The sequence below is a fragment of the Podarcis raffonei genome, chromosome 11 (assembly GCF_027172205.1).
Source record: "Podarcis raffonei isolate rPodRaf1 chromosome 11, rPodRaf1.pri, whole genome shotgun sequence".
NCBI lineage: Eukaryota > Metazoa > Chordata > Lepidosauria > Squamata > Lacertidae > Podarcis > Podarcis raffonei.
The window spans coordinates 37,088,565-37,113,511 of record NC_070612.1 but is presented as its reverse complement, the minus strand read 5'-3'; the positions used below and the strand labels follow the sequence as shown (position 1 = coordinate 37,113,511).

Here is a 24,947-nt window from a genome sequence, read left to right as displayed (position 1 = left end):
AACAGTCTGTTATCAGAAATTATTATTATTTAAATAAAAATAGACATCGAAGTAATCCCTTCAGTGTGAACTCTCTTGAATGCTACTTACAATACCTGCTTATTAATTAATAATTGTATAATTAGAAATGTGAAATCTACTAGTTGTCTTCTAAAATAGACTTACACCAATTGCCCCATGAAACCACTGTAGGAAACTTTAGGAAAGTTAAAAGTTGCTATCATGTGTTTGCAGATGGGAGGGCAGGATTTGACTATCTGAGCAGGGATTATGGTACAATGCATGTGCCTGTAAGGGAATCTGGAAGCTTTTCTGCCTTTTTGTGGTTCATTCGGCAGATCAAGCTACCCAGGAGTTTCTCGATTTATTTATATATTAAAACCAAATCATGGCTTGCTAATTTTCAAGCTAAACTAATTCATACATGTTCATACTAATTCTAAACTGATTCAACTATGCATTCTTCCTAATCCAGCTAGGGCCATACACCATCTGCATGAGCATCGAGGAACACAAACAGGTGCACCGTATGTGGTTTCTAATCCTAAAAAGCCCCCAAAAACCTAACTAGTTCCCCTCAGTTCCAGGAAGCTTCTTAAATTGCTATACTTGCCATATTGCAGTAATACTAGTGCTCTGCTTTTTTCCTCACACAGTTCTATCCAATTACTGCTGTATACAGTGCTGCACCATAGCAGGCCATAATAGGGACTTACGTGTATAAATTTTTTGATTGCAGAATGCACATCTATAGCAAACTCCTATGTGTGGCTATCCTCTTTCAATTGAAGAAATTCTTTACAATAAATCTTAATTTTAAACATGTTCAAGCCCGGGCTGAATTCAATGACTGAGTCACATTAGCGGAAATCCTACACAAAAGCCTTGCACAATGGGGCTTTTCCTCTTCTCCTCCCTCCCACTCCATGCCCTCAAAATTTACTTGTGAGAACCCCTGGAGCAGCACACAGGGAAAGGAAGGGGGTACCATTCTGTCTGGCAAGCCAGAATGACAAAACTATCACCTTAGCACAACAATGAATTCCTCCCATTATTCCCAAGGTTACTTGTCAACATCACAGCAACAAATTGTCAAATCCATTTGAGCTGCTGTGCTTGTTTTTAGTATGCAATGTTGTATCTAATGCATGCAAGTACAGAGTGCAAGTAAGGAATTACAGCCTATTTCGTGTGCTTGCATACTTAGCAAATCATTAGACATTTAGAAGGGAAACTGTCATGCTTGCCCTGTGGAAAATGTGTTGCAAAATGCAGCAAGTGTGTGTGTGTGTGTGTGTGTGTGTGTGTGTATTTTAATTGGTCTCCATAAAAACCACACTGCTGGAGATTAGTTTCTAGTAAGAGATCCACAAATGCTTCAATTTTTAAAAAAAGGTTAAAAACCTAATAGAAAACACTATTTACAAGGACCACTGAAATGCATGTGGGCTGTAAGGGAGGAACGCTTGGTGTAAATCTCATCTCTGGTGACATCAACAGGATCCTACACCTACAACATGTTTGCGCATGTGGAAGGTACAATGTGGCAGCCTCTGGATGTGCACACAGGTGTTGAGGATAGGTGAGGAAATACAGGCATATATATATATATATATATATATATATATATATATATATATATCCTCATATGCACACAAAAGCAGACAATAGTCTCAGCAGGGACATGCCACTGAAAACCAATGGGAGGCAGCTCCTGCTTTCCAGTAGGGCATGCAGCCCTCTTGATCAGGCATGCAGACTGGATGCGGAGTGGCTACATGCAGGGCCTCTCTGACAAAGGACAGGAGAATCTTGCTGGGACATCATACGTCTGGAGATGTGTAAAAAAGAAAAGCCAGGGCTTGTGAATTAAACTTTGCTGACTGGGAGACTGGGGTGGCAGTCTGAGCGCAATAGCATGCCTGGATCCCCTGGAATCTGCAATGTCTAGCTCTAAAGTGGCCAAAGCCGATCTGTCCAGCTGGCTCCTTTCTTCTCTCTTGCAGCCTCTGGGACATCGAAGTATAAGCAACAATCCCTGGTCAGGGTTTTCAAAGACTACACCTGGCTGCTGAGTGTCACCTTGCTCCATAAGCTTTGCCTTGCAGATTTCCAACCCTTGCATTTTCATGCCCTTGGCTAAGCTCCGAATGCAACGTAGGGAGAATTTTCCTGGAGAAATTCATTGTGGACTTAATTTGTCATCTACTCAGGAAGAGCTGGCAAAAATGCAGTAGCGTTACATGGTTGTGACAATGTTTTGGTTTTTCTCCACATGGAAACACATTTGTAGAGGATATATACACACACCAGAAACAATGTGGAAGCTTATTACTTGATCATTTCTATTGCATTGCAAGATAATGACCAGCAAATAAATGGCACCATTTTAGATATATTAGACCATTCAGTGAGGGGAAAACATAAATCAATATTTTCTAGAAAGATAGTGATGTATTTTACACCATAACATAGGAATTTAATGATGCTAACAGGAAGTACATTTTTCTAATTACCAGTGCAGAAACATAATACTCTATGTTTTTACAAAATTCTTAAAAGGCCCAAAAATAAATTACAGAAATCCTTAGAGTAACTAGCAAACAAAATTAGGTTCTACAGTTTCCAAAGAGAACCTATAAACATTTAATGAATTTGGAATCTCCTTCAGACTCTTAAAATCCCAATCATGGGCTGACATGATTTCCAGGCTCTAAATAAGTCTAAACTCCACTAAAAACCTGAAATAATATGACATGAATTGATATCTCTATACAAAGAAATTAGACCCAGCAGCAGAATTGGGAAACATCCTGGTTAAATGCTTATGCTTTTCTAAATTTTGTCTCACATGCTTTTAAAAAAATACAGTAGTTATTCATTAGCAAGTGCAGTATTAGATCATAGTTTCACAGCATGTAAGCTCAGCATTTGCTTTCAGTCTTGTGAAGTTGTACGATTCCTGAAGCAATTGACTTTCTTCTCTTCATAACTAAAGATGGATCAGCTTTCAGTTTACATTACTACGCAATGGCATTTTCGAGAATGAATGTAGTTCCTGTACTCTGCAAGCTGTTTCAGGTACATACTAGAAGGCCATCTATGCATCTCGACAAAATTGCGTTCTTCCACTAAAATGAGAAAAAGGGAAATGTATTTCTCATCAGGTTAAAAGATTGCTCTGTCCAGCATGCTATTTCTAAACAACTTCAGAAGCTTTTTCTCTCTAAGCTAGAAATCTGTAAAGTTCTACCTTGTACCAGATCTGAATTGCAGTTTCATATATTCTGCACTCAACTTGGGTTGGAAACAGACAGGGTAAAAAGATTCTAACACACTACGGATTTGAAAACGATGTACTTTCATCTAACACCATGTTTAATGGACTTGGTAGAAATGAATTGTCAATATATTTTGTTACTATAGAAGATAAACTGAAATACAGGGAAATGATAAATTTTGAGGGGAAGGGGGCACTGCCAATCTGTCACAGATCCTTGCTAAAAGTTGATAGATCCTGCCCAGGATCTTCTGAGGGCACAGCAGAAAAAGAGGACAAGGGAATCCATAAAGCTGTCCTAGCTTTTGCTTCCAAAGCTCTCTTATGGAGGGAAGCTTTCTTTTACCCATTGGTAAAATGTTTTAGCCATGACTACATGTTATTCTTCAAAGTGCCCTTCTTCCTTTCTCTACACAGAATACTAGTTATGATATCCCAATATAATCTGGCTCTTTTTAAGGCTGCAGAGAAAATGGATGTACGTTCAAAAGCTGCTACTCTGTACAACTTTTAGAACCCAAAGTATCATATATTACAGTGCCTGGACCACCAAATCCCTACTCTGAAGTTTTACTTATGTGATCTCCAAGCTCATGAATGGCGTCGCGCCAACTAGCCCTGCTCCCAATATCATGTGTGCTAATCCTGCCCATTGATGACTGCACACACAATGCAAAAACATCTGCAGGGATGCAGTCTTCACAGGTACTACTATAAGCGCAAAGGCTTGCACACAAACTGGAACCCTGTGTAATCTGGGTTCCAGATGCTGTGGAAGTCTTTACACATACAGCTATTCCTGGTATGAGATACTGACTTACAGAACTTTTGGGTTTCACATAAGAGTGTCATAGGTGTTCCCGATAATTTTGTTTCTCACGAAAAATAAAGTAATATAAGGAGCTGGACTGTAAAGCATTTAGAAAGCTAGCTATTGTAATTTGCTTTGCTTGGGTGTGGAAGCAGATAGTGGACAACACAGGCCTCTTCCAAATTTGGTTTCTATCTTCCATCTAGACCCGGGCCTACTTCCTTCTCCTCTGGATGCAAAACTTGGCACCTGATAATAAAGTGCATAGATTGATTTTCCTCCAGACTCAAAGTTCTTGGAGGCTGTCCCAGGCTTTCTCTGCTGTACGAATTCCTTGAAGGTTTTTCCCCCCTTCATTTGATCCTTGCTGGAAGGGAAATTTTCACGACTCTCAGCTTTCTCCTCTCACAAATGCTACTCTTAGCATTCTATTTCCCTCATCTTGGGATGCTTGTTTGAGTAAAATGAAGCTGGAACCAAAAATGTTTACAGTAGTACCCTTGATAATGTAACAAGTGAGTGGGGAGTAGGTTTGTATGAACAAGTTATGCACCAACCTCTATTTTTCTTTATATCTGTAAATTTCTTGAATTAAGTCGTCATAATTCCTCTTCATAATTTTATGTCATGAATGTCCACAGTGTGGCATATCAGCAATTACAGATATGTTGTCCCCCTGATGCATTCATGAAACTACCTGTTTGTCTAACAAAGCTCCATCAATTCCATAGTAAAGTTGGAAGGGCAGATTCTAGGTGATTTAAAGGTTGGTGGGCAAGATATCATCCTATCACTGCTAAAATAACATCAGTGACAGTGTGCACTCATGTTGATAATGAGCTGGATCCAGACCTCATCATGCTTAGAGTACACCTACTGAAATCAATGTGACTACTCTAAGCATGACTGAGTTGCTCCAATCCACCCTAGCATTAGTCCAAACATCAACTTCTTGGTGGTTAGGAAGCAAACTGGTAAATTACCCGAAAGGTCTTCAAATTCAGGTTTTTGACTGAAGATTAAGTAGTTAGAAGCAATAAAATGAAGCAGCCAGTTTGAAAGGCAATCAGAGTTGTGAAACTGCAAGAAATGGAAATAAAATACAGAGGTACTCAAATATTATAGAAAAAAACATTTTGGCAAAAGCATTAACTAAAATGGGTAGACGTTTATCTAGAAATGTCATCTCTCTGCTGTGACTGGAACACTCAGTTACCCCATCTATGTGACGCTAATAGAAACTGCTTATTACTCCAGTGTCCGCCTTTTATACACACACATGCATATGCTTCATTGTGCCTGTTACAATGCGCTGTATCCAACTATGTCCTACTCAAAGTAAACACTTTGCCATTAATGGACCCAAGTTAGTTGTCTCTACTAATTGTAATAATGGGTCTACTATGAGTACAACTAACACTGGCCACAACCTATATATACATTCTTCCTGCACTTTACAGAAATTACAACCTATCCTAACAACAAGAAGAAAAACAAATAAACCAAGAGGATTTAGAATAAACCAAGTCATTCGATAATTCTGAGGTAGAAGAAACGGTAACAATTCTCATAGACTTGTGAAGAGAACATCATAGGCCAGGTTAGAAGTGGGTGGAGGCTTTCGCTAGGTCACTTTATGACAAGAATGGTGGATCTGTGGTGCTCCTGATGTTGTGCATTCTAACTTCCACTGGCCCCAGTCAGCATGGCCAATGGTCCAGCATAACGGGAGTGATAGTCCGGCAACAGCTGGAAGGCGGTCACAAGTTAGCCACCCCTGCTTTATGGTCTTAATATTTGAGGCGGGTATCATTTCCTGATAGCACTTTCACTGTTGTAAGGTAAAGGTAAAGGGACCCCTGACCATTAGGTCCAGTCGTGGCCAACTCTGGGGTTGCAGAGCTCATCTCGCTTTATTGGCTGAGGGAGCCGGCGTACAGCTTCTGAGTCATGTGGCCAGCATGACTAAGCCGCTTCTGGCGAACCAGAGCAGCACACGGAAACACCATTTACCTTCCTGCCGGAGCAGTCCCTATTTATCTACTTGCACTTTGATGTGCTTTCGAACTCCTAGGTTGGCAGGAGCAGGGACCGAGCAATGGGAGCTCACCCCGTTGAGGGGATTTGAACCGCCGACCTTCTGATCGGCAAGTCCTAGGCTCTGTGGTTTAACCCACAGCGCCACCCACATCCCTCCTTCACTGTTGCAGCTGACCATTTAACAGATGCTATGCGTAGCTCAATTCTGGAAAAAGACTAATCTGCTAATTTCTTCAAGCCATTGCTAAAGGGACAGGAGCAGCCCTGGCAATTGGTTGCTGTTATTGTTGTTTACTGCCAGATGGCAACAATGAAATCAAAAATGATACTTTCGAACACCGCAGCTTTCGCTGGCTAGGAAAAAAAAAAGCCAGAGAGAAACCTTTTCCTTACTCAAGCATTGATTGAAGGAAATGTGCATGTATTGGATGCTTAGCACTTACCTTTGCTTTCCGAAGCAAGCTGACAACACTCAGGCTTGTTGATGCCAATTCTCTACTAGGCATACTCTGGAGCTGTGTGATGATATACAGCTCACAGATGTGCTGGAGCCTTGATACCTGGTACATCTCAGCACAAATCAAGAGCGACATAGCTTGCAGAATGCTGGCTGGTAAGAATATCAAACCTGAGTTAGATTACTGACCACTTGATAGCAGGCTACTCAACACAACCCTTACATGTCTGTTACTGGTGCTCCTCTATGCTCCCTAATTCAAATAGGTCAATGGTCATTTTTAAGCCGCTCTTCCTCTACATATAATCGACTAGTTTACTAGCTATGAGTCCAAAATGGCTATGCCAAGAGCTATCAGAAAAGTCCCCTTCCATTTACCAATCACAAAGCATCCTTCTTGAGAGAAAGGGTGGTTCTAAAGGAGATCTGTCCACAATCTAGCTGAAGTATGATTTAATCTCACTGGCGTCTATAGAACTAAATAAACTTAAATCCTACTATTTGTATTTAACTGGGTAGTGAATATGTCTCTTGGGAGACGCATTTTACTAAGTGCAAGGTATGACCCATGCTGCAGAGTCCTGCATAATCAAGGAGTTCCTGTTGTTGGCTGTAGAAAGGGCCACCCCAATGAGTAGACAAGGTCCTTTCTTTTCCTGTAGCTGCCAACTGGGAAACCCCATGACACACACAGACAGACAGCAGCATAGCTGTAGTTTCAGAATATTTTAGTGCCTGCTTCCTCAAATGGCAGAAAAAAACTAAAGAAAAGAGGGTGAAATTGATAAAAAGAGAAAGATGTGATTTCTTTCTTTTAAAGTGCTGTTTCTTTTCCCTTTGGGGAAAGTCATATATAATTTTAGGGATTGCCACTGCAATCTACAATACAGTTATCAAATCAACACCCAGTAGTTTTCAAGGTCATACCATAAAATATTCACATTAACATGCCCTATTTAACAAGAAACCAACCTGAAACATTTCTTTTGAGGGTTGTTGTTTTAATGAGAACGTATGTTAACCATTATTATTAATAATAAAAGTTAATTTATAGAAGTTAGTACAAACTCAATTTCAGTGTTGATTCTGACACAAAAAGGGAGATCTTTTGTTAGTCTGCTGTCTCTTTATAATGGGGTCAGGGAGACCGAGTACACAGCTGGGTGTGTCTGGTAAACAACTGTTTAATGAGATCTGAAGCGAGGAATGAGTCAGCTGGGAATGGGGCAGTGTGGGTAGAGGAAATTCCCTGAGTAACAAATAAAGGTGTGGGTGGCATGTCACATATTGATTGGCTATAAATTATCAACCCGCAAATTTCTACTTGCACAATGCTGGATAGAAATTTGTGGGTTGGGTATTCCTCTCACAGTGAGACGCATGGATATTAGTGGTTTGAGAAATGTGGAGATTTTGAAGTGTAGCTATCTATATTCTATGTTGTAGTTTTTTTTATTTTCAGCCTTTTATTCTTACTTGTTTTCATTAGCTCTGAGCCAAAAAAAATTCTGAACGGTGTACTTGGTTGTCTATTTGTTTTGGGGGTATAGATTTTACAATCATTCACTTTTTACAAGTCATCCAACATGATGACATCATTCAATTATTGCTATCTTATATTTCTTTGTGGTTCTTTTGTCTTTTCTCAGACCACAGAAAGTCTTTTTTTTTCAGAGGAACAGAAGAGCAGCACAATCTCTCCAGGTGAAAATAAACGCCTTTTGCATTTCCATTCCTCCTTCTTTAAAGTTTTTTTTTATTAATGTGGACAGTGACATACTAAGAAAGAGGACCTATCACAGCTCAGCAGGCATTTATTATAAAATTTGCAGTGAGTGCCATTTTACGGCCCATTTCTTTTAAAAAAATCAGTCTCTTAATTATCACTAGAACACTTTTCTGACTGTTTTTTAAAATGAAAGGGAGGCACGGTAATATAAGTCTATGGTGGATTTTTATTATTTAAACAATCCCTACCCCTTTCTGGTCACACTACCATTAACCATGTCGATAAAACAAGGAGAAAGCTTTAAAAAAATTAACATTATTGTGTTATAGTATTACAGCACCATAATAGATTAACGTTATAACATTTTGGTGATAATGATGTTAAACCCTTCTCTCTCTTGGGCTAGAAAAACACTTTACCAATAATTAAAATACTGATTAAAAAAAAGGAAAGATCATAAAAAGGTGCCCACCACAAAGTAAATGTATGCTAAGGTTCAACTGTCACAACAACTATGCCACACTGTTGTGGACAAAACATGGAGGGATAATAGAAAAACCATCATACTCCTGGGAGTGTGAAAAGTCAATTACAATTCTGTCTGTAGCTTCCAACAAAAGAGCAGTGACCGAGTAGCACTAGGAGTTACTCATATTGAAGCTGGCCTGAACTAAGCCTTTAAAAGGTAATGCAGGAATGCCCAGAAATATTTTTACCCAATATCAAAAAATCCAAGGTTAAGAACCAGAAAATTCAAAAGGTACAACACTATGCAAAATGTACTCAGCAGCAAGTCCACTTAGTTCTTAATAACTATACTTAGGATTACAGCTGTGCAGAGTATATGCAAGTATACTCAGAAGTAAGTTCCATGGTGTTAAATGGAATTTACTGTATTTTTCCATGTATAGGTTCTTCTAACCAAAAAATTAGGTTTAAAATTGGGGTTCGTCTTATACACAGGTAGTGCTGAGGAGTGTTTTCTTAACCTGGAGACCCCCAAAATAGGGGGCATCTTATACACGGGGGCATCTTATACACGGAAAAATACGGTACTTCCAGTGAAGTCTGCACAGGATTGCAGCCTTGCTCAGCCGTAGAAGAAAAATGATATGATTGTATCTACTTCTGTTCCCTCTTCCTTCACCAGAAGTATATGAATATACAAAAAAAGCTTAAATATTTGTTTACCTGGACAACAGGAGTCCGTATACAGATACTCTAGAAAGGACAAGAAAGTGTCTTTGGAAATGCCATAAACTGGAACCAGAAAACTATTGGATTCTGCATAGTTACCGTTGAACATAGCCGCCATTACCTCACAGCGAGCCACGAGGACTGCTCTGTGAGCGGGCACTGTAGCACCTGCAAGAAGAGGGGTGGGGGAGAGAAAGAAAACCAAGGCAATGATTTCAACATTTTTATGCTGAAATGTATTTAAGTTAGGGATGTGGAATCTGTGGCACTCTAGATGCTATTGGACTACAGGGTTGATGGCAGTTACATGTATAATAACACACAAAGGGCCACTGTTTCTCATCCCTAATTTAAGAGCGATGTTTTCTTAAATTATTGAATACTGGTGTTTCAGGAAAAATCTGCCATGATTAACAAATTTTACAATATAAAACAATATAAAGTGACAGGATTTATAGTGATGCCTTCACTTAATGGGATCTGAACCCACTGTCCATTTAGGATGAAATATTTGGTTTCTGGATCTACTCTGGTTGCCTTCAGTACACCTAAATTTACAATCCTCTACACATTTACTGCGGGAACCAGTCCAATATAATTCAGTAGGTTTTACTTTTGAGTAAATATGCTTAAAATTATATGGCACACTGGCCTGAACCCAAATTCCGTAATTTATTGCACCAGCAAAGAAAAATACTCTGTGTGTGTGTGTGTGTGTGTGTGTGTGTGTGTGTGTGTTTCTATTAATGCTGCCCATTGAAACTTTGTGATCTGTGGCACCAATCTGTAAATATGGCATCCATGCGTATAATGCAAACGTCTGCAAGGAGGCTTCCACATCATCTACAACCCTAACTATTCAGGGTTCCATATAGTATAGAAGGCTTTGTGCACTCAGATATTTGAGTAAAGATTCCCACCCAGCCGATGTGCGTCCTGTAGACAGAGGTGCCTGAGAGCAGGGCTACTCAGCACTGGTATCAGGGGCAGAGTTATGTTCTTGTTTGCTGCAGCCCCACTCTTTCCTCACATGATCAATTCAGTTTTGAATAAAATGCCTGAATAGGGCTTAATTCTTTGAAAAAAGCACTGATAGAAGCAAAGTGACATTTGTTCTGCAACAGAAAAACTTCTAAATGGCTCTAGCATTTCACATTTCTAATACAGTGGTACCTCAGGTTACATACACTTCAGGTTACATACGCTTCAGGTTACAGACTCCGCTAACCCAGAAATAGTGCTTCAGGTTAAGAACTTTGCTTCAGGATGAGAACAGAAATTGTGCCCCGGCGGCGTGGCGGCAGCAGGAGGCCCCATTAGCTAAAGTGGTGCTTCAGGTTAATAACAGTTTCAGGTTAAGTACGGAACTCTGGGACATATTAAGTACTTAACCCAAGGTACCACTGTACATTGATCTGCAGCAGTATGAGAGAAATAATGCACTGGTGAGGCATTTACCCATAATTTTATTCATCTCTAGGCCTAACTTACGAGTTCTTAAGTATTTAAAATGCACAATCAGAGGGTCATTTTTTAAAATAACTGTTTCAGGCTCAAAACTGTCTTAGTGCCACGCTCTATGACTTGGAACTATTGGTTTAATCCCTGGGATCTTTCAGTAAGGAAGGAATAGCACTTTTCACATCCTCAGAGGTACTCCTATTATTACTGGAATTAAAAAGTCTCAGGCACTAATCCGTGTGTCCTGACAAAAATCTGGATGCAATCTGGTAAACGCAACAGCACTCTTTTGTGCAGTACATTCTTAAATTAGATGTTTTTAGCTCTAAAGACAAAACACTCTAAAAAGTACAAATTCATTTTCATTGTGTTCTGTTTGTAATAGATGGTTGCACTCTTGTTAATATGAATATATTCCTCTGTGGCATTTGTTTGAGACAAGCAATGAAGCCTATTGTTCCCTCAACTTCCTACAAGAATTGTCCAAAGAGTAGCCCTTAGAACTGAGCTGTCTGTCTCACCAAGCTGTGCATTTGTATTTTGTTCTCCTTTCAAAGGACTGTTTGTTTTCTCTGCATACTGAAGGCGGCATCTAGAAAAGAATTCCCTTGTACGCATGTGCCTAGTTCATAGAGATTCAGACTTGGCTGTGGCTTTTCAAAGCTGAAAGCAAAATAATTAAACAACTCTTTAATCCTGTGCAAGCAGAAGTTTGAAGTTGATCAAAAATACTTGCCACTACTTGCAGCAAAAACTGCAAGGTTTTTAGCGGAGGCCATTAGAATAAGATCTATTATTTGATTATTGATGTAAACCTCCAAAATATATTTGGTATAGTTAAGTTTTTACCTCTTTCTTCAGTACATTTTATTTTATTGCTATGGCTAGTGGCTGATGCAAATAAAGATTCTTCTGATTCTTGCCACTACTCCTGTCTGTGTATAGGCATAGAAGTAGTTAAGGCTTGCAATTCTGTACAAAATCCTGCTTAAATCCCACTGAAGTCAATGAGATTAGGCACTGTTAATAGTACACAGGACAGCAAATAAAGGCCCATGACTGGCAAGGCAAAAATGAAGAAATGCCAGTATCATCTGTAAAGGCAGCTGTGTTGGCATATAAGAAAATTAGGCCAATATATAGGCCAACCAAAATAGCACAAGTTAGAATTGCAAGTTTTTGAGTTTTACAGAACTGTTCATCAAGCTAGATGGTAAACAGAGCAATGTGGGGACAGGTGGGTGATTTCTTTTTTATTGCTTGGTTGCTGTTGAAAACATGGAGTTTGAATCTGGACATAGTCTTACAATGGAATGGGGGGGGGGCACTAGCAGACATTAACATGAGGCTATTTAGGTGCTATGTGGCTCTCACCTTCACTAATATAAGGCCTGCGTCCTGGCTGAGAAGTGGTGCCAGGATAGGTGCTGATTTCCTGCGAGAGCTTGTGAGGTGTCAGCAAAGTCTCGAAAGATTTCTAGGAGTGCAAAATATCTCTTGAGATCTGAGAGAGCTTGTGAGGTGTCAGCAAAGTCTTGAAAGATTTCTAGGAGTGCAAAATATCTCTTGAGATCTGAGAGAGATCTTGCAAGCTCTTTCACAGACCAATGCCACCACTGCTTCTCCACAAGCGGTGACACAGCTGGTGGTACAGCTGCAGTGCCACCAGCAGGTGGCTAGGTGGCGGTGAGTGTCCCACTGGTAGTGTGGCAGAACAGTGTGGCACTTCCTGTTTTGCCTTAAGTGGCAAAATAGGACGTACCACCCCTGATCTCAGGATTCCAGAACTTACAGCTGTCAGCTCTGAGGGAAGGCAGGCAAGGACCCACAGTCCAAGTGGGGCTCGCTAGCTCAGGGAGGAGGTGTGTGATTCCTTGGCTGGAGAAGACTCAGGTGAGGGTCAGATGCCTTGGCAAGCCCAGAAGCTATAACAGGCCTGCGTCGTGGTTTCCACCTACTAAGAAACCTGTGTGTTTTGCCTAAGGTTGGAGACAGACCTGTATAACAGACAATTCTTGAGTTTTGAGGGATCAGGTATCAGCCGCATTTATGATTCTTATTCCCAGCTGGACCCTAACCATTCTCATACTACCTCCTTCCCCATTGTTTTGAGACTTTGATCAGATACAGCGGAACCTCGGTTGTCAAAAGCTTCGGAAGTAGAAAGTTTCGGTTTTCTAACTCTGACGACTCAGTAGTGAATGCTTCTGTTCTCAAACATGCCTCAGAAGTCGAATGGCTTCCAAGGTGCGTTTCTCCATTTTTTCAATGGGTTTTGCCAACTGGCAATTGCACCTTGGTTGTCGAATGTTTCAGAAGTCCAATGGTCTTCCAGAATGGATTACATTTGACAACCGTGGTTCAACTGTACAGGCTCCATGACTTTAAAATCAGCTTTAAAAAAATGTTTCCTCCTTCCCATATCCCACTTCTCTGTTTTAACCATCTAGCCTGCTGAAAAGTTCTGGGAGACCTGGAAGCTTTGAAACTATTTTGTGATTATTTTAGACAGCCTACTAAAGGCACTAGTGTAATTGGGATTTTGCAATATAATCAAATATCAAATGAGATTCCCCCTTCTCCTATCATACATCTGGCTTTGAAACATTTTCGCAACACTAGAATAAATATTGCTGGAAACCACAGGAGGGAAGAGTGCTCTTGTGCTCGAATCCTGCTTGCAAGTTTTTCACAGGCATCTAGTTGGTCATTGGGGGAACAGGATGCGGAACTAGATGGGCCATTGGCCTGATCCAGCAGGCTCTTCTTATGATAGGCTCTTACATATTGAATTCTCCCTCATATTATAGATCATGAAAGCATATTGATGGTGCCACTCATTTTTATTGAAATAGTTATTCAATTTATCACCAGGAGGTATTTTATCATTGTTTGACTATTTAAAGGGAAAAGGTGGGGAAACAAATGAGATAAGCTTAATACCTTGTATCTTGAACATGACATCAGCTAATACAGTTGTGTTAAAGAAGAGCCTGAGAGAGCTGTTACATAACTGCAGGGGCCTTTTTGACAAATATGATCTGCAATTTCTTGAACTGTTAACCTGAAAAAGGAAAAGAAAGGGGAACATGTGAGTGCCAATGCTTTTTAAGTGCCTACCTTTGTTCCTGCTTTTGTAGCAAATGATATGAAACCACAGAGCCTGTTCTTTTCACTTCGTTCACAACTGATCAGCAACATCTGTTGCACACTTTCAAAAGCTCTTCCTCCATTTTCATTTCTACTACCATAAATAGAGATCTCACAATGGTTCTTACTCTAAATATGTAGCCTGCCACTGTAAGCTCCCCCCCCCCAGGGATGCATATAGCGTCCCACAGACCATAATTCTGACACAGGGTAGTAATCAATATTTCCTCACCAGTAGCAGACCCTAGCCCCTCACCTTTTGGGATGTTCCTCTAGCTAGACACCTAATATTGGGAAGATCAAGGTGAGAGGTTGCAAAAATAAATGTAACATTCTCCTACGCATACATAGAATCCTGAACATGACACTTTGTTTCTGACCATGGGGCACAATCCATCACAAAGTTATCCTGCACCTATCTTGTTGTGCAAAAGACCACCCATGCACACTGTGTCCCAGCCTTGGGTCAGATGAGTGTCTCTCTCTTAAAGGTATCCAAAAGCTGGCAGCCTGAGACAGCTACTTCACCTAGTGGGATGGCAGGGCTGCTTCTCCATCAACATTCATAAACAAAATAAAGTACTGCTCCCTTATATGAACCAAATATTTTCCCCTTTGAAACCTGACACTTGTTAGCATTTAAACTCCCCATAGCTGTATTTTAAACTCTTTCATTGTTAGGAAGAATATTAATAAAGAAATAATTGTTTAATAAGGATTGTTTTTGAATACTCTGCCATCATCTCCCGTGAGTTATTAAATCCACATATTCAAAAAGTTTATAATCTTTCCAGTTGCTGAATTCACCATTGTCAGCGCTGCCCAAGGTCCCAGCTCACACAAGACCAACGCTGCTTCTTGCTCAAGTTTAAAAGTCTTTATTGAAGTTCAGTCTCATTTCCAGACGTGCAGCGCGCAACGCTACATCTATCCGTCAGACCGTAGAAGTCCCATCTGAATCTCCGCCCCCCTGACACCAGCTTAAGATTCTAGCTTTACTCCACCTCTTCCTCTGTTCCTTCTTTCTCTGGGTCCTTCTGCTAGTCAGAGTCTCTGCCCTCCGAGATTCTTCTGACGCTGATTCTCCCGACTCCTCCCCCCCCCTCTTTCGGGCTTTAGGACCTGGCTCCCAATCCGGGTTTTCTGCTGCCCCGCGCTCCTCCACATTTGAACTTGGCGCGCGCGCGCAGCCTCCCACTTTCCTTCTGACCGTTACACTTGTGTCACTGCTCCCCCTTTCGGGGAGGCTAGCTGGACCTGGCCTTCCCTCCTTCTCCCCACTCCCCGATGGAGGAGAAGATGGTCCTGACTCACGTGACTCTTCCCCCCCACTGTGCTCTGGTGGGGAAACTGGCCCTACTCCTCCGCTGCTCCTTTGGGACTCCCCTCTGGTTCCTTGTTTATGGATCGTCCCCTCTGGGATTCGCCTCGCCCTTACCATAGGCGCCCTCTCCTGGGAATCTTCTGATTCGCTGGAGAAGCTCATGGAATCTCTCGGTCCACTGTCATATTCCCCTACGCTCCCCTCTGATTCCTCTCCTCCGCTCTCTATCTGCTCTCTCCCCTGCTCTTCTGCTCCTGAGCCTCTGACAACCATCTTCCCCTATTTCTATAGCCTAACTAATACTGAACTTAATGGTGAGTCATTTGGACTTAACACCCTTTATTGATAAATATTGTATCTAAGGGATCCAAACCACTCCATCTGGTCCTTTTTGCAATCCAATAAGTGCAACTGAAAGATAAAATAATGTGGCTTACCTTTCCTGGAATTTTCAAGATACATTTTACTCTCTCAAGAACAAGCTCAACGTTCCCAAGATCCTTCAGCTTCTTTTTGATATGTTCTTCTAATAGTTCCCATTGGAAAGCACCTGTGGAGATGAGATAAACAATACTTCTAGGCTATGGCTCCTCTCAGACAATCAGTTTTTTAGCTCCAGAAATGCAGTTATTACCAATATGTGCTGCACACAACCCAAGCATCTTCTCAGAGGGTGGCATTTCTGCCGCAGGGACACTGCATTTTTGTATCACTGAAAGAACTATATTTGGTACCTGGGAAAAGGAAAACCTTGCCTCTCCACATGCCCGAATAGCAAAGTCACTGTTATTGTGCCTGATGTTAGTAATGTGGGTGTCATCGGCACTAATAAGACATCCCTATGGTGTGAATGACAAGAAGTGACAAAACTACCTCCCCAGTTCCTGACTTTTAAATAAAGAAATAATTAGAACTGGAGAGGAGGAATCTGTTTGCCCTTGAACAACTGGCCTTGCAAAGGTTGTGAAGTTGCATCCTTCAATGCACACATACACAACAACAACATTTCAGCATCAGACTTGGAAGAAAATACACGTTTAGACATGACACCTAGATTCAGAGTTCTGCATGGGTTTTGATGCATAAACAGATTTCCTGGAGAATATGGCATCCCCACCTAGTGCAATAAACCCAACAGGCATGTGACTGGAGTTGTCCTCAAACACACTGAAAGGAACAGTCCTTTCAAGAGCAAGAACTCCATGTGTAGACAGCAACACTCTAAGTTTAAGGAATCTTAGGGCAGTAAAATTGGGTACAATCCACCAAAGAGTGCCATTGCACTATTTCCATTTTGTTTTTTTTTATTTCCTTCTTCAAAGGCTCTTGACTGCAATAGCTTGGTGGATTGCTTTATTGCACCTCCTTAGTAGAGTAACCAAGTGTCAAAGTCTATCATCTCCAAGTTTGGTCATCAATATCACTTTTCCTCCATCACCACTATTCAGCAAAAGTTCTTAAAATATGTAATAATCAGAAAACAACAAAGATGATGGGAACAGGATAGTCTGGTGCCCAACCAACTTAAATTGTGCAAACAAAAGTTCTGGCAACATTTACACTTCCCACTGAAATCTCCTTCATTAAAAAAAAAAATCCCCACATAAAAGAACACCAGACATTTGGAAGAAAGTTTTCAGATAGTCTACTCCCTGACATGCTAGTAATCTGTATGCATCTACTTCAAGTCTGAAGTGGTTAAGTTCAGGTGCAGATTTATTACAACAATGAGAACTAGGCCTCTAGCGAGATGGTATGCAGCCCCATTGCAGTAGGTTAGCTCTTTCTTGCTAAAAGACAAAAAACAGCCAGAACCATTCTGACAGGATACCTGAGTAAATGAAGTGCAGAATGTCTGACAAACAAGAACAGAAGAAAGAGTCTTTAACAATGACTCTTACTGGTGAGTTGCATGATGAGTTGTGGTTTAAAACAGGAAGCACAGCTTGCCGATTTGCTGCAAAGAGGGTCTGGGCAGTTCGAATGATGGAGGAATCCTGAATGTCTGCTGGACTCTTCACATTAAAGAGTAACATGAACACATGGCTAACAGAGCATAGAACAATCCTGTGAGCTTCTGCTACTTCCTTCAAGTCTTCAGAATAAAATACCACATCTGCACACTGGCAACAGAACAGCAGGTTATGTAAATCGGAGTCATAATGCGAGGCTTCACCTTTTAAAATTGGCATTTTTTCTAAAACAAAACCAAAAAAATAGAAATCATGAATAAACTGTTTGTAACTACAAATTTGCACTAGGCACAATGCAAACAAAAGCATTTTTATTCCCTGGGACTGGATTAAATGAGGACATAACAGCGTTTTCCTAACTGCCCTAAATACATTTCTCTTTACTACACTTTGGCCATCAAAGGAAGCCCAGTTTCTCTAACTTCTCAGGTTAATACAAATTGTAAAAACATTTACTAAAAAATTAGATGTTTCTGAAATTAATCATTGGAGAATTGCTTGAACTTCAGTTCTTTTAAACGATATAGCCAAAGGACTGTGAGGATAAAAGGCTGCATAGTCACAAAGGCCAAACTACGTTTTATACTGAACATCACCAGCAACTGCTTGTAATAGTGAAAAAAATGCAGAACATTCTGATGTCAGGGAAAATTGTACTAGATGCCAGAGGAGTCTGAGGAGCTACACAGCATTTTTGACAGCAGCCATGCACTTAATGTAATCAGAGTTCAAGAAACTCACCTGATTCCTCATTATGGGCCAGGGCCCTTTTGCCATCTGGCCAGTAGAGGATGTGGGGTGGGGTGGAAAATAATACCAGTGGAGCATGAATAATAAAAGCTGTTAGGTGCCAGAGAACTTACAGCTGGCTTCTATTCAGATACTGGCACCAGTACTATAATTATTTGTTGTAACTTGTACTTTCCTCTAGGCCCTGAAGCCCCTCTGCTGCAGCAAGCCTGCCAGGAGTTAGTCCCAAAACAGGGCATTCCAGGGATAGGGCAGCCTATGGTCTACCAGAGCCCTCCATCCCCCTGAGTGATCCTAGGATCAGACCCATCAACTACACAAGTATAGAACTACTGTGTTAGTTTCTCTTCCATTGAAATGGGAGGGTTTGTCAAAAACACACTCAAAAGAACCATAAAAAGAAGACCCCCACCCCTGACAGCGCAGGCCAGGAGGCTTTAAAACTGATAAATTCTCCCTCCATCTCCCGTCACTTAGATGTGCTCTGTTGGAAATTATACCTGGCTGATCAAGTTGAGGTGGCTTAACTCCATGGCACTTATGGCTTTTTTTCCTTTTCTTCATTTTTTCAGAAGATTTCTGATTCAAGCTTTGTATCATAAAATATTCCAGCTAAAATAAAATATACACATATATATTTACTTAACCTTCTTAGATTTATTTAAGAAGCCACAGCAGATCAATTATGGTTAATGCTGCCTGGACACTTTAATCACTTAGAAAGATAACAAATTTCTTATGTACCTTTTCATACAAAAGCAGGAGCACTGAACATTTAGAAGATATTAAGCAAAGTAGAAAGGATGACTCCTATGTTAGTGGAGTTAGTTTGATGTTAGTGGCAGGGAGTTTGGCTGACCAGAACTGACCAAGAGTCCAAATCTCCATGTGGTTTTTACCCTTTCTCCCATTAAATTAGCCTCATCTGCCGAGTACAAGAAACAGGGCATTTCCTCCAGCAGCCTCTATGTCTATTTTGGAATTCCCTGCTAGTGGAAATGAAGCAAGCCTCCTCCTCTTTGAAATTTTAAACATTCTTTGAAAATGTTTTGTAGGAAGGCCTTTTATGTAAAGGGTGTATAGGGTGCCCAATGCAAGAGAGGACTATTCTGGCTCCCGCCCAAGACGAAACCACAGAGGCATTTACTTGCAAGTAAATAAGTAAATTTTGATACAAAGTTAGCAGCTAAGAAAGAACATAATCTAGTCCATAGATTTGCATACACTGGACAGGCTGCAGAGCTGGCCCTCTCTGTATGGAAGTAGACTCTAGAGCTCACAGGTACATGCCAGTCTCTACGCCCATGCTTATGAGTGCCTTGCCATAGTTCTGCTAGGTGCTGTGTTGTGCACTGAGCCTCCTTGGTGCAGCAATGGGAGCCTCATAAGCCTCTCTGAAGGAAGAACATGAAAATCATCCAAACTTGATGAAATGAGGTATTGTTTATTATACCAACAAATCTTTAAAAGATTAGCCTTTATCATTCCTGCTTCAAAATAACACTAATAGAAATTAGTACAAGGGAGGAACACCATGCCCAAAGTGCTTATAGAATAAATTTAGTAGGCAAAGCCAAGCAAATGAGAACAGCTCTCACAGATGTTAATTTAAAAACAATAACAAATCAACATAATACGTATTCAGTTAGCTCCCTCACAGCTAAATTACTACTCTGCACATTAACTATCATGTTTTCCATGGGAGAAACCTAACGTCTATTGAAGTTCATTTTTAAAGTAGCTGATTCAACAAACAAACTAAAGTGCCTACTGACTGCAAACCAAACTGCAGAAATCTTAAAACAGGCTCACTTCCAATACACAATTAAGATTGGCAAATCCATTAATGGCACTAAATATTGTTTCCCAGAAATAATTTGGAATCTATTGCTACTGTTTTCAAGATAGTGATTCATTTGAGAATGTCATTTGCTCTATGATCTTGGGTGTAATCTGTATCCATTCAAACCATTTCTTTAAAAAAATCTGATATGGCTAGCCAATGGCTAATGTAATTAATGAACTGAAATGAACTATTTATCACTTTAGAGACCTTTTAAATTAATAACCCTATCCTCTGAATGTCTACTCAGAAGAAAGCCTTCCATGAGATTAATTACCTGGAAAATGTGCATATAACTGCAGCCTAAATCATTTTTAAACTAGTTGTGGCATGTGAGGGAATTGCCACTGTACCATCCTCAAAGCTGCTGTTTGCCAAGACTGGGATGAGGAAGGACAGGTTGGTGATGCACATGTGCTTAGGCCCACTGCTACCAGAGGTGTACCTAGGCTCCTTTGTGACCTTGGCAAGGAAATGTATCAGCACCACCCCTCTGAAGAGATATATTGAGGAGATATATTGGTTCCTCTGAAGCCAGGAGAGACCATGGACCCAAAATTCAAAAACTTTGCTTTTCACCACCTATTGCACTCTGCCAGTTCAATCCTCCTTGGCCATTAGAGTTGGGTCTGCTCTGCACCACCTCCCCTCCTCCTCCATTGGTCCCTCTGCCTGCTTTCCTCCCTCCCTCTGGTTCCTGCTTTCCCTTCTGCCTTCTTCCACCCTCCCTTCCTTTTTCCTCCTCCTGCAACTCTCACCCTGCCTCTTCTTTCTTCCATCTGAGCCCTCACACTTCTAATAGCACCACCACCCACTGGGGAGGGCCCCCCAGCAAGTGACTGGATTCTATTGCAGAGGCACCCAGAGGAGCCTGCAGGTCTTGCCCAGCCGCTCAGAAAAGAGAGCACAGATGGGCTCTGACAGGGCCGTCTTAAGCGTATCTGGCGCCGTGGTGCAAAGATCCCTCCGGCACGCTGCCCCCCTCCATTTCCCAGAGCTGTTGACCTTTTCCCAAGCCTCTGTGGGGATTGCTCTCCTCCCACGGAGGCTTGGGAGGCAAGCTGCACGCCCGCCAGCCATAGGTTGACGGGGCACAGCTGGCGGGCATGCAGGGAAAGGGGAGGCCGCCGGCAAAGCCACGCAGCTCCCCCACTCATTGGGCGCCCCTGAGAGGCCAGCGCCCTGGTGCAACGTGCCAGTAAGCCCAATAGGAAAGACGGCTATGGGCTCCGAGCCACTCAAAGTGGCACAATTTTTGTGCCCTCATGGGCCTGCGTCCTTAGCAGGGGCCAACCCGACCAACCCTTACGTGCACCCCTGAATGCCACCACCAATCCATTGCTTCCGCTGCCCTATCCATACTAATCAGTGGCAGCGTTGCCCCAGCTAGGAGTATGCAACAACAGCACTTATTACATATTGCAACTGTACAAAATGCGTCCAGATTAAGGGCGTAATACTATACAGTGCTACCTCGGGTTAAGTACCTAATTCGTTCCGGAGGTCCGTTCTTAACCTGAAACTGTTTCTGGGTTAGCGGAGTCTGTAACCTGAAGCGTATGTAACCTGAAGCGTATGGAACCCGAGGTACCACTGTACTCGCATACTAGGAGCAAATCCCACTGAACTCAAAGGCACTTGTGTTTCAGAAAGCACATTCATGATAGTGCTGAAACACTTTTGCTGCATTTCAGTTTAATTTAGTTCCACCCCTCCAAGTACTATTCATTACAGTGGTACCTCGGGTTAAGAACTTAATTTGTTTTGGAGGTCCGTTCTTAACCTGAAACTGTTCTTAACCTGAGGTACCACTTTAGCTAATGGCCACCGTGCCACTGCCACCGTGCCGCCGGAGCACGATTTCTGTTCTCATCCTGAAGCAAAGTTCTTAACCCGAGGTACTATTTCTGGGTTAGCAGAGTCTGTAACCTGAAGCGTCTGTAACCTGAAGCATCTGTAACCCGAGGTACCACTGTACATGTAGACTTTCTCCTTCCAAAATAGTGGACTTTGAACAATGAAGGAGGTAGCCTTAAAAATGGCTTGGAGAAGAGGCAGTGCAGGACTGTTGTCCGTGAAAATACCCCCACTTCCTAATATGATTTCCTGTGGTACCTTGAGCAAAATGTTCCAATTACACCGTTTATTTCACTTATACAATTTACCCTTGCAACAACTCTGTCCGATAGCTTTAAGCTAAAGTTTAAACTGTCATAATGAGTTGCCACATTTATATCCCATCTTTCCTTCAAGGAGCTCAAGGTGTCATACAAGATTCTCCCCCTTCCCATTTTATCCTCTTAATAACCTTGTGAAGCATATTAGGCTAAGAGGGAGTGACTGACCCAGCTTCACAGCTGGGTGAACTCTGTTCTCCCTGGTCCTAATACAACACTTTAACCACTACACCATGCTGGCTCTCTGTGGGGATAGTGTACGAAACAGAAATATATATATATATAATTTGACCTATGTCATCCAGTGGACTTCAGGTCAGAGCAGGAGTAGCCAATGTCCATATCCGTCCAAAAAAAATCATAGTCCAAATTTCAAAAGATATTCGAAATCTTACCATTTGATCATTCTAAGATTCTTTTCTACTTACCACTCCTCCAAAATATTTTCCTATGTAGAAATCATTGAGACTGTGCAGTTCCAAATAAGTAGCTCCAAGTTCTTTAGCAAGCTGAATCCCTTCAGAAGCTGTAACACAGCTCCCTCTGTCTGAGATGCACAAAGGACAAGTGCAGGGAACTTCTGAGAAAACAAATTATTTATGCAAAATATTTTAATTACATTGGCTCTTCTTCAGTAGCTTCAAAACCATACTAAGGAATTAATAGCACATTCAACAAAAGGTAAGATTTTAAAATCTATTAACAGCATAAATAATGCAAGTACAAATGCAGAGCTACTCCAACAAGAATTAAACAATACTTTCATGTTAATTATATTATCTCTTACTTTTCTTATTGCAAGCTAGTTTTGAACATGGGTTGTATTCAACTAAATTCTACTCAGCGAAGATCCACTGAAATTAATGAACCTAGTAATGTGCATTTACTTCAACAGGTCTACTCTGAGTAGGACTAGCACTGAATACCACCCCTTATCTTGTTATTCGCTGTTTGTCTGATGTATAACAGCTAAGGTTGCATCAAGGCTTTCTACAAAGATCCCTCCTGAAATGCAAATATGGCTTGCCAAAATGATTAATGTGCATGACACAGTATTTCCTCCCCCCCCAAATGAAATTAAGTGTCTTATTATTGTCACTTCACTTTTCAATTTATCAAAAGTTTCAAAAATTTAAGACAAGTTTCAATGGTAGGCCATTATAAATCATAAGGCAAATAATGAGGAAAGCTTGTAACACTTTGCAAGGACATTTGCCAGACCACAATTTCCTCTAAATTGCAGTCAGCATGATATTACACAAGAATTCTGCATTCCTTACTAAGCAGTGTCAGTAGAACCACAGACAGAGTAAACAAGGCTCTGCAGACAGCATTATCTGTTCTTTTCATTGTTAACTGAAGGGAAAAGGTTCCCATAGCAAACAAACTTGTGCTGTTATAAATAAAAATATTTAAGTGCATTATTATATTGTATTATCAGTTTACATGGGGCTGATATTCAAAAAGACAAGATCTTCTTGCCCCCTAAATTTAAACTCAAGTATGCCCTAGGATATATCAAATTGCCTATGAACAACATCAGATAATATTTCATGAAAAAGAAGACTGCTATCTACTGACAGTTCTTACTGTAAAAGCAGTGGTGCAGTCACACTGAAATAATCTCTCTTGGGTCATTTATATTCTGATTATCAACTACTCCAAATAACTTATTGCCTTGCAAAAGCATGACAAAAATGACAAATATAAGGTTGGATCCAATGGTAAGCATAGTCAAAGCAGACCCACTGAAATTAATGGACATGACCAACTTGGGTCCAATAATTTTAATGGGTCTATTCTGAGTATAATTCAGTTTGATAGAACATAGATCTGTATATATAAATGCAGAGAGAGAGAAATTTTAGACATCAATACATTTTCACCAAGCATCAAGTTCATTACCTATGGATAATTTTCAAGGTTTACTTCATAGAGTTTGGCTAACATGCAACACAACCTTTTTTATACTTTTAGTGTTACTGCCCACAAGTATTCCAGTAAAGAAATTTCAATTGGGAATCAGGTATTACATCAATGAGGATAAATTGCAGCCTTTTAAATAATAAGTATGATGAATATCAAACTGGTTCACATTATTACAATCCTACTGTGGTAGAAACTATTGTTGAATTTGATGGCATGTTTTCAGATAAAGTAGAATAGACTGTTTATTAACAGTGTGACCATACAAAGCAGTTTCATTCTTGTACATGTTCTCCTTTTTTACACAAATTTAATCTGGAAAAGTTTCCCCTTTTCCTTCATGTTGCTATTCAGTACAGTAGCATCATAGTTTTAACTAAAAAGCATTTCAAATAGTCTACCATATGGAAATGGTCTGCAAGGTATTGGGGCCCATAATGCAACAAAGCTTAAGAATTCAGTGGACTGCATTACAGCAACTACCGGTATATTTAAAAAACCACTTAAAAGTAGCTGCAACTTACAACAATATAATGGACAAAAACATGACAATGTATTAAGTAATGAATAAAGTTTTAAACAAATGCTTCCCAATAAGAAATTACAGACTACTCTGATGCTACTACTTTCCAATAATCACATTAGCTTGGAAGGTACCAGAAATAAGGAAGAAACAAAAACTTTTTTTCCACTTTTGACACTGTATCAGATTTCACACAAATAATGCCTTCATCAGAATTCATTAAACATCATTAAAACTAAAAGTGCATAGCTCACAAATGCCCAAACAACATTCTAGGGGGCAGGAACGCTAATATGCCTGTCACTA

The 24,947-nt window shown here is 40.7% G+C and overlaps 1 protein-coding gene across 6 annotated transcripts in view; it reads right to left on the bottom strand.

The window, feature by feature from the left end:
* Positions 1 to 2,453: 2,453 nt before the first annotated feature.
* Positions 2,454 to 24,947, bottom strand: part of RHOBTB3 (Rho related BTB domain containing 3) — a 32,720-nt gene continuing 10,226 nt past the window's right edge. For 5 of the 6 annotated variants that reach the window (XM_053409026.1, XM_053409025.1, XM_053409029.1 and 2 more), the window contains 9 exons: positions 22,621 to 22,772; positions 18,673 to 18,784; positions 17,281 to 17,646; positions 15,887 to 15,999; positions 13,919 to 14,039; positions 9,509 to 9,682; positions 6,575 to 6,741; positions 5,075 to 5,171; positions 2,454 to 3,131 (listed from right to left, as the gene is read on the bottom strand). In XM_053409026.1, coding sequence (XP_053265001.1) covers positions 3,016 to 3,131; positions 5,075 to 5,171; positions 6,575 to 6,741; positions 9,509 to 9,682; positions 13,919 to 14,039; positions 15,887 to 15,999; positions 17,281 to 17,646; positions 18,673 to 18,784; positions 22,621 to 22,772 — 1,418 coding nt within the window. In that variant the 3' untranslated portion in view covers positions 2,454 to 3,015. Of the gene's footprint in view, positions 3,132 to 5,074; positions 5,172 to 6,574; positions 6,742 to 9,508; positions 9,683 to 13,918; positions 14,040 to 15,886; positions 16,000 to 17,280; positions 17,647 to 18,672; positions 18,785 to 22,620; positions 22,773 to 24,947 lie in introns of those variants that run through there. The other variant, XM_053409030.1, reaches the window with a different exon arrangement.